This window comes from Lepidochelys kempii, chromosome 13 (genome assembly GCF_965140285.1).
Source record: "Lepidochelys kempii isolate rLepKem1 chromosome 13, rLepKem1.hap1, whole genome shotgun sequence".
Classification (NCBI taxonomy): domain Eukaryota; kingdom Metazoa; phylum Chordata; order Testudines; family Cheloniidae; genus Lepidochelys; species Lepidochelys kempii.
Genome location: NC_136392.1, coordinates 19,613,939 through 19,623,538, shown reverse-complemented (window position 1 = coordinate 19,623,538; position 9,600 = coordinate 19,613,939). Strand labels below are relative to the sequence as shown.

The window sequence follows — 9,600 nt, the reverse complement described above, 5'->3', positions numbered from 1 at the left end:
TGGGATGCTGGAGACCCAGACTCAATTCCCCACTCAGCCTGATGGGGAAAAAAGATTTGAACAGACTCCCACCTCTCCTGAGAGTGCCCTACCCACTGGGCTATGGGATGTTCCGAGTGGGTGTCCCTGAATCTCCCCTACTGAGGCTGTTTTTGGGGCCAGTAAGAATGACTCCATAGCATGGTGGTTAGGCAACCCACCTGGGAGGTGGGAGAGCAGAGGGACTACAGTATCTGGAGTAAGGCAGCAGTGGGAATAACAAAAGGCAGAAATTTAGGTGGGTAAAGAACTTTTAGAGCAAAAATAGGTGGCAAGTGAGTTTAGGCCCTGGCCCGGGGAGTTAGATGGCACCAGATCGGAGCAGGGCAGTGGTGTCTAAATCTCTTTGGGGATGTGGGCCGAGGGGTCTAGTCACTTGAGGCCACACGGAGCATTTCAGAGGGATAAGCAGAAATGAAGCAGGTAAACTGATGCAAACACCCCCCAACCCCCAGGATCTGGTGCTATCCCATGGCTGGCAGGAGTAGCCCAGTTCCTTCCTTTCCTCAGGCACGTGGTGCCACTTAGTGGAAAGCTGTGAAAAAAACTCCGAGTTTATTGAATTATATCAGCAAAGGAGCCAGGGCCGGTGCTAGCGAAGGGGGAGCAGGGCTCACGCTGGCTTTGAACAGCCCCGTTCCCGAGGCAGGTGCTACCGCTCCGCTCTGCCTGCGGGGCTGCCCAGAGCCTTTGCCCCCAGGCCTTGCAGGGACTTGCTCGCCCCCACCAGCGGAGGGCGCTGCCGGGGAGACTCGGGAAGGCGCCCGGGGGGCTGGGCCGGGCTCCCCTGGCGGGTGGCGGAGCAGCAGGGGGGCCGGGCCGGGTGGGGCCCAGCCACCGCTTGGCTCTGGCAGCCGCCTCCGGCAGCCCAGTCTGTCCTGCGACGAAGATAACGGCGCCTCCCTGGGCCTGACGGACGGGACGCGCGGCCCCGCCCGCCGGACAGGGAGCCGCAGCCAGCCGCCCGCCAGAGCCCGGCCTGTTCGCCCTGAGGCCTACCGATGGGAGCCGGTCCGGGGGGCGGGAGCAACCCCCGAGACTCGCGCGGGCCCTGCTGGGGGCGCACGCGCGGGCCCTGAGCAGACCCGCCTGGCAAAGTTGCCCAGTCTCACGAGACACAAACGCGACCCCGAACAAGAAGTCCGCGGCGACCGGCGCTTCCCCCGGGCCAGCCGGGCCTGGCCCTCGGCGGCCGCTAGAGGGCGCCGCTGCCCTTGGACTCCCGTGGGAGCGGTGCGTCGTGACGCACGCACGTGCGGTGACGCAGTACGGCGGCCGGGAGAGGCCGGCAGGCAGGCAGGCAGGCGCCGCCGGGGCAGCGTGACCGTCTCGTCCGGCGGGAGTGACTTTGGGCGCGACCGCACCCGGGATGGAGCCGCTGGATCGCTGCGCCCGGCCGCTGCGCGCCGTCCTGGTGCGGAGCTCGATGCGGCTGTGGCTGCCCTGGGGCCTGCTGGGCCTCATGCTGGGCGGCTCCCTCCTGAAGGCGCTGGCGCCGCTGCCCGACTCCTACCTGAGCAGCAAGCGCAACCTGCTCAACATGTGAGGGGGCGGGGGCGGGACCTGGGGGGGCGGGGGCGGGGGTGGTCGAGGAGGACCGTGCTGGGGGGGTGAGTGACCCTGCTGGGTGGTGTATGGCTCGGGGGGGCTGGGGCTGTTTGAGCCCTGATCCAGCACCAGCCGGGCGCACGTCCCTCCCTCCATGCAGGGCTGCGGAAGGATCCTAGAGAGTCAGGACACCCATGCCACGCTCCTGCGGCTGGGCCTGGTTGCTTGTAGGACACGGAGGGGCAGGGGAGCCCTATGCAGGTGGCCGGCTAGCACCTTCCATCTGTGAGCAGCAGCATTCAAGGGGCCTGTGGACCTGACAGTCCTGCACCAGCCTGCCTGTGCTGTGCCGGCTCGTGTTCCTGTGATCCCTGAGGTTCCTGCGAAAGACAGAGATGAGAGATTAGTTTTACACTGTGCATCTGGCAGCCTTTTGTGTGCAGTCATTTTGCTGCTCTGTTAGTCTTTCCTCTGTGTGGTAAATCAGTTTTGTCTATTTGGATCTTCTACTCAGAAACAGGTTTCAGAGTAGCAGCCATGTTACTCTGTATTCGCAAAAAGAAAAGGAGGACTTGTGGCACCTGAGAGACTAACCAATTTATTTGAGCATGAGCTTTCGTGAGCTAAAGCTCACTAAATCGAAAAATGAATCATAGAATCATAGAATATCAGGGTTGGAAGGGACCCCAGAAGGTCATCTAGTCCAACCCCCTGCTCGAAGCAGGACCAATTCCCAGTTAAATCATCCCAGCCAGGGCTTTGTCAAGCCTGACCTTAAAAACCTCTAAGAAAGGAGATTCTACCACCTCCCTAGGTAACGCATTCCAGTGTTTCACCACCCTCTTAGTGAAAAAGTTTTTCCTAATATCCAATCTAAACCTCCCCCACTGCAACTTGAGACCATTACTCCTCGTTCTGTCATCTGCTACCATTGAGAACAGTCTAGAGCCATCCTCTTTGGAACCCCCTTTCAGGTAGTTGAAAGCAGCTATCAAATCCCCCCTCATTCTTCTCTTCTGCAGACTAAACAATCCCAGCTCCCTCAGCCTCTCCTCATAAGTCATGTGTTCCAGACCCCTGATCATTTTTGTTGCCCTTCGCTGGACTCTCTCCAATTTATCCACATCCTTCTTGTAGTGTGGGGCCCAAAACTGGACACAGTTCTCCAGATGAGGCCTCACCAATGTCGAATAGAGGGGAACGATCACGTCCCTCGATCTGCTCGCTATCCCCCTACTTATACATCCCAAAATGCCATTGGTCTTCTTGGCAACAAGGGCACACTGCTGACTCATATCCAGCTTCTCGTCCACTGTCACCCCTAGGTCCTTTTCCGCAGAACTGCTGCCTAGCCATTCGGTCCCTAGTCTGTAGCTGTGCATTGGGTTCTTCCGTCCTAAGTGCAGGACCCTGCACTTATCCTTATTGAACCTCATCAGATTTCTTTTGGCCCAATCCTCCAATTTGTCTAGGTCCTTCTGTATCCTATCCCTCCCCTCCAGCGTATCTACCACTCCTCCCAGTTTAGTATCATCCGCAAATTTGCTGAGAGTGCAATCCACACCATCCTCCAGATCATTTATGAAGATATTGAACAAAACCGGCCCCAGGACCGACCCTTGGGGCACTCCACTTGATACCGGCTGCCAACTAGACATGGAGCCATTGATCACTACCCGTTGAGCCCGACAATCTAGCCAGCTTTCTACCCACCTTATAGTGCATTCATCCAGCCCATACTTCCTTAACTTGCTGACAAGAATACTGTGGGAGACCGTGTCAAAAGCTTTGCTAAAGTCAAGAAACAATACATCCACTGCTTTCCCTTCATCCACAGAACCAGTAATCTCATCATAAAAGGCGATTAGATTAGTCAGGCATGACCTTCCCTTGGTGAATCCATGCTGGCTGTTCCTGATCACTTTCCTCTCATGCAAGTGCTTCAGGATTGATTCTTTGAGGACCTGCTCCATGATTTTTCCAGGGACTGAGGTGAGGCTGACTGGCCTGTAGTTCCCAGGATCCTCCTTCTTCCCTTTTTTAAAGATTGGCACTACATTAGCCTTTTTCCAGTCATCCGGGACTTCCCCGGTTCGCCACGAGTTTTCAAAGATAATGGCCAATGGCTCTGCAGTCACAGCCGCCAATTCCTTCAGCACTCTCGGATGCAACTCGTCCGGCCCCATGGACTTGTGCACGTCCAGCTTTTCTAAATAGTCCCTAACCACCTCTATCTCCACAGAGGGCTGGCCATCTCTTCCCCATTTTGTGATGCCCAGCGCAGCAGTCTGGGAGCTGACCTTGTTAGTGAAAACAGAGGCAAAAAAAGCATTGAGTACATTAGCTTTTTCCACATCCTCTGTCACTAGGTTGCCTCCCTCATTCATTAAGGGGCCCACACTTTCCTTGGCTTTCTTCTTGTTGCCAACATACCTGAAGAAACCCTTCTTGTTACTCTTAACATCTCTGGCTAGCTGCAGCTCCAGATGCGATTTGGCCCTCCTGATATCATTCCTACATGCCCGAGCAATATTTTTATACTCTTCCCTGGTCATATGTCCAACCTTCCACTTCTTGTAAGCTTCTTTTTTATGTTTAAGATCCGCTAGGATTTCACCATTAAGCCAAGCTGGTCGCCTGCCATATTTACTATTCTTTCGACTCATCGGGATTGTTTGTCCCTGTAACCTCAACAGGGATTCCTTGAAATACAGCCAGCTCTCCTGGACTCCTTTCCCCTTCAAGTTAGTCCCCCAGGGGATCCTGGCCATCCGTTCCCTGAGGGAGTCGAAGTCTGCTTTTCTGAAGTCCAGGGTCCGTATCCTGCTGCTTACCTTTCTTCCCTGCGTCAGGATCCTGAACTCAACCAACTCATGGTCACTGCCTCCCAGATTCCCATCCACTTTTGCTTCCCCCACTAATTCTACCCGGTTTGTGAGTAGCAGGTCAAGAAAAGCGCCCCCCCCCAGTTGGCTCCTCTAGCACTTGCGCCAGGAAATTGTCCCCTACGCTTTCCAAAAACTTCCTGGATTGTCTATGCACCGCCGTATTGCTCTCCCAGCAGATATCAGGAAAATTAAAGTCACCCATGAGAATCAGGGCATGTGATCTAGTAGCTTCCGTGAGCTGCCAGAAGAAAGCCTCATCTACCTCATCCCCCTGGTCCGGTGGTCTATAGCAGTTGTAAAGCCCCAGAAATTGGCAGGGAGACTTGGGGACAGGATCTAAGAGCGATTAGATCAGATGGTGCTGACTCTTTCTTTCTTCTGGCTCCTAAAACACATTAAATATTTGGCCAAGCTTGTAAGGTCTTACGCTCAGTTTGATGGCATATGTCTGGTTATACTGTATAATACAGGGGTCTCAAACTCAAATGACCATGAGGGCCACATGAGGACTAGTACATTGGCCCAAGGGCCGCACCACTGACCACCCCCCGACCTGCTGTCCTGGCCCTGCCCCCACTCCACCCCTTTCATGAGGCCCCACCCCTGCCCCGCCTCTTCCCACCCCTTCCCTGAAACCCCCACCCCAACTCTGCCTCCTCCGTGCCCTCGGGGATGCAGGAGGGGTGCAGGGGACTCAGGGCAGGGGTTTGGGTGCAGGAGGGGTGTGGGTGCGGCACGGGGCTTAGGGCAGGGGGTTCGGCTGCAGGAGGGGTTCGGGGGGCGGGTCCGGCCCAGTGCACACTGGGGGCAGGACAGGCTGCCTGCCTGCCCTGCCCCGCCCCCGCACTGTTCCGGGAGGCGACCAGGACCTGGGGGAGGGGCACAGGGGTCTGTGGTTGCCCTGGCCGCGCCTTCAGGTACCTCCCTCGAAGTTCCCATTGGTCGGGAACTGGGAACCGTGGCCAATGGGAGCTTCGGGGGAGGTACCTAGAGGAGCGGCCAGGACAACACACAGACCCCTTTGCACCCACCAGGTCCTGGCCGCTTCCCAGAGCGGTGCCGGGGCAGGGCAGGCAGGCAGGGAGGGAGCCTGCCCTGCCCCCGGTGTGCACCAGGCTGGAGCCACTTTAGGTAAACGTTGTGGGGGGTCCATGGGGAGCTGGTGGGTCGCAGAAAATAACATGCGGCCCACGAGCTGCGTGTTTGAGACCTCTGGTATAATGCAATAACTTTTGAATGTTGGAAAATTGGAGGACACTTGAAGCCCCTGCCGTATTTTCAAGTACCTCTGCAATTGTCAGTAGATCAAAGAACTGGTTTATGGCAACAATTAATACCTTCCAGGATAACAATATCCTGTCTCATCTCTGTTTATATAATGTGTTGACACCCTGAATGATTTTTCTCCAGACAGAAAGAAGTGAAATAATGATAGTGGGCAGCCCCTGGGATGAGGGGAAGGGGGAGTAAACAGAGCTCTTGGTTTGGGAGGAATGGGGAATCACACAAACCCAGGGGGGAAGTGAGGAGCGGGAGGCACAGAGAAGCCCCGACATGAGCGTGGGAGGTTGCAGAGAATCCCTGGAGTTGAGAGGGAACTTGTAGGGGAGAATGGAAGGATGCAAAGAGCCTCTGGTGTATGCAAATGAGCAGAGCCTACAGCAGCGGCAAAGTGTGCAACATCTCCCCACCCCCATTCCCATGATGTTGATATTACTTTTTCATGTTACCAATTGTAGTTGCTATGGGGATGTAAATCCATTGTGGATTGGAGGGCAGGGGAGACCAGATACTCCAGACACTCATGAAGAGGGAGGGATGTGTCCGCAAGACCATCTATTTGGCGGTCACTTGAAAGCTTAAGGACCCCCTGTTCTCCAGGTTTCTAGATTAGATGCTGTGGTGTTGGGTGCTGTGTAAGTAACCAAGGTAAACAGTTGTGAGTGATGTAATTTAGAAACCTCTTCTATGTACACCCCTAATCCCTACCCCTTCCTTGCTGTCTCGGAGGTTAATATATTTATATGTTTCCTTTGGCTTCTCCCTGGCAGCTATTTTGTCAAATTGGCCTGGGCCTGGACGTTCTGGCTGCTGCTACCCTTCATTGCTATCACCAACTACTATCTCAGCCGAAATGTCCTGGGGGTGCTGCGGCGTCTCGGCACCTTGCTGGTGGGCACTGTGGTTTGGTACGTCTGCACTAGTCTCTTCTTGCGCATAGAGGATTTCACTGGCAACTGCTACAAATCGCCAGCACTTGATGTGCTGTTCCAGGAGCACCCCAGCAAGTGGCAATGCCGCCAGGGTGGTGGCTTCTGGAATGGCTTCGACATCTCAGGGCACTCCTTCCTCCTAACATACTGTGCCCTGATGATTGTGGAGGAGATGGCTGTGCTGCACGTCCTGAACACTGACCGGAGCCCAAGATTACATGCAGTGGTCAATGCCCTGTTCGTTGCCTTGAGCTTTCTGACCCTGATCTGGGTCTGGATGTTTTTTTGCACTGCTGTATATTTCCATGACTTCTCCCAAAAATTGTTCGGCACCCTAGTGGGTCTGTCAGCCTGGTATGGAACATACAGGTTCTGGTACTTGAAATCCTTTTCTCCTGGACTTCCTCCCCAAAACGCTAGCTTGAGTTCAAAGAAGCCTAATTGTAGCAGATAAAAATTTCTGTAATTCAGATTTTGTTTTAAGTACAGGAATATGAGTTTGTCCAATGCTCCATTTTTTTTTTTTTTTTTTAAAAGAGCATATTTAAGGGGATGGGAAGAAAGGCCAATAGTCTTTACAGTCTGATGCCTGGCTTGTGGCTATGGTCTAGTTCCTGGTGAGAAAATGTTGATATCACAGAACTGCCTACCGTGATTGGGTGTAATTGGCTACCTAACTGAAATCTGAGCAAAGAGGCCAAGGGTTGGATCCAGCCTGGAGACTGAATTCTCTTCTCCCTTTCTGGGGGTCCTGCTGGGGCAAGCTTGAGGCCCATTGGCGAGGTGCTGTAAAGAAAGCCTGCACTGCTACTACCTATGCTCTCTCTACCTGTTCTGTTGATAAACAGAGGATCCAGAATTGGCAGAGATCTTCAGTCTTTAGGGCTATCAACCCAACACCTTTCACTGATCTGAAATTCATCATTCTCTTCCCCATCCCCATCATCTTTTTTTAAGATAAAATATTTCACATGGTCCAAACCTTGTGCTCGGTTTTAATTCTGACTTTTTGAATACTCTAGTTGTGATCTTTACAAATGTGCCTGGGGCAGTGTAATGGTGCTAACTATTGCAGCAGACTTTTAATTGGCAATCAAAATGCACTTATTAAAGCAGAATGTAGCTGGGTTGTGAAACTGGAGCACCTCACATTCTCAGACTGTTAAATACTTTCACTTCCCATAAATTTTAATTGGCCATCTGTATATTCAGCAGCAAGAAGAGAGACTTTGCTTTTTGCGACCCAGAGCCTAATGTTAGGTCACAGCTTTAAATTGACTCCTCCTCTCGATCTTTGGAAATGAAATTCCTAAAAAATAAATTTTATTGCTTCATATGATGATAAAAAATTTGATTTGCCCCTTTATTCTTAACACTAATTGTAAAAATAGCAAGATGGTATGTTTTGTTAAAATGTAATAATAAGATGACTCCTCCCAGTTCTCTGTTAATTGGCTTGTACAAAAATGTTAATGATTTAAAAGATTTTTTTTTTCAGATGTTATAAGTTGCAAATTTTGTATTTGCAATAAAAAAGCTCTGTTTGATGTGTTCCTTTCAGACGGACGCCCAGCGGATTTCTGGCCTCATGTAACAAGTGCATTGGCTGGACCCATTATATCTTGAATCATTCTGTTTGTTAGGGGTTGTATGTAATATAGCATTTCTGCCAAGGGTATTGTAGCAATATGTTTAAAGAAATACTTATTCTTATCTTTTTGTTGGCATCAATAAGCTATTTTAACTGCATACTAAGTTGTGGCAAAAAGTGGTAGCCAGTAAAACCCTATTATGTACAAATTGGGATGTCTATGTTCTGTCCTTCATGTGAGATGGACATTTAGCATAATTTTTAGTTTAAAAATTTTATCTGTTTTACAAAAGCCTTATTCATGTCATGAGTAGACAAACCAAAATCAGTTTCACAACAGTACTAGTGAGTCCAGCAGGCTATCAAAAGCTTTTGGTAGCTCATCTGTATGTCTTCTAAACTGTAGCTAGTTCTAGTAGCACAGTGATGGACCTAATTTTCTACATCACTTGATTTTGAGTTGTGTTTTGCTGTCTTTAGGACAAGGGGTTCCATACCCTGATCTTAATATGCTCATGTTGCCACCTTAACACTTCTTTCCTAGCCAGAGAGGGAGACCGTCCTGCAAATACAAACAGGTTAATTTCTCATTTGGGGCCTGATCCTTTGAAATGCTGACTTCCCTCTGTTCCCATTGAATCAAGTGATGGTTGAGGGTCCTCGGGAGCTCCCAGAAGGCACAAAGCAGATCTCAGGATCAGGCTGTCTCATGAGATTCCTGTGAGTAGATGAAAAATACAGCTTTGTGTTTTGGGTTGTTCTTTGGGTATGTCTACGCTTTGAGCCAGAGGTGTAATGTTCAGCTCAAGGAGACATACCTGCACTAGCTCTGTTCAAGTTATCACACTAAAAAGTGTAGGCATGGTGGCAGGAGGTGGCAGCCACCCCGAGTACGATGCTGTCCAGGCCTCTCTAAGAACATACTCAGGTGGCTCGCTCAACATGCTGCCACGGCTACACGGCAATCTGAGATAATCTCTTCAAACTGGAAATTACAGCTCCAGTTCGAACTGTAGTCGGATCCATTGTGTCAAACCACCTTTCAGCTGCTTTATTGGACACCTTGTCTACATGAGAAAGTTTCATCAGTTTAATTTAAATCAGCATTTAAACTGATAGGGTTTCACATTAGTTTAACTATATGCGGACACTCTTATTTTGGTTTAGCTTAAACCTGTTCCCAGTAGATTTAAACAAAACTGCTAAAAGCCCAGACTCCTCGGCGCAGACACCCCAAGATCCCACTCTTTCCTGAACTGATATTTATACTCCTTTATAGTGACATGAGAGGCCACACACGGGTTATATCAGTTTTACTGTA

General features: G+C 51.1%; 1 protein-coding gene across 1 annotated transcript; it reads left to right on the top strand.

Annotated features, from left to right (window-relative positions):
* The first annotated feature begins 1,302 nt into the window (after positions 1 to 1,302).
* On the top strand, positions 1,303 to 7,895 carry FITM2 (fat storage inducing transmembrane protein 2). The gene is made up of 2 exons (XM_073309575.1): positions 1,303 to 1,581; positions 6,527 to 7,895. Exons 1-2 carry the CDS (start codon positions 1,409 to 1,411, stop codon positions 7,140 to 7,142), a joined length of 789 nt encoding a protein of 262 aa, XP_073165676.1. The 5' UTR covers positions 1,303 to 1,408; the 3' UTR covers positions 7,143 to 7,895.
* Positions 7,896 to 9,600: the final 1,705 nt, after the last annotated feature.

Coding starts and splice junctions, on each gene's coding strand:
- FITM2 (XM_073309575.1), top strand. CDS start 1,409: ATGGAGCCGCTGGATCGCTGCGCCCGGCCGCTGCGCGCCGTCCTGGTG. Junction 1,582..6,526: donor AAGCGCAACCTGCTCAACAT/GTGAGGGGGCGG, acceptor TCTCCCTGGCAG/CTATTTTGTCAAATTGGCCT.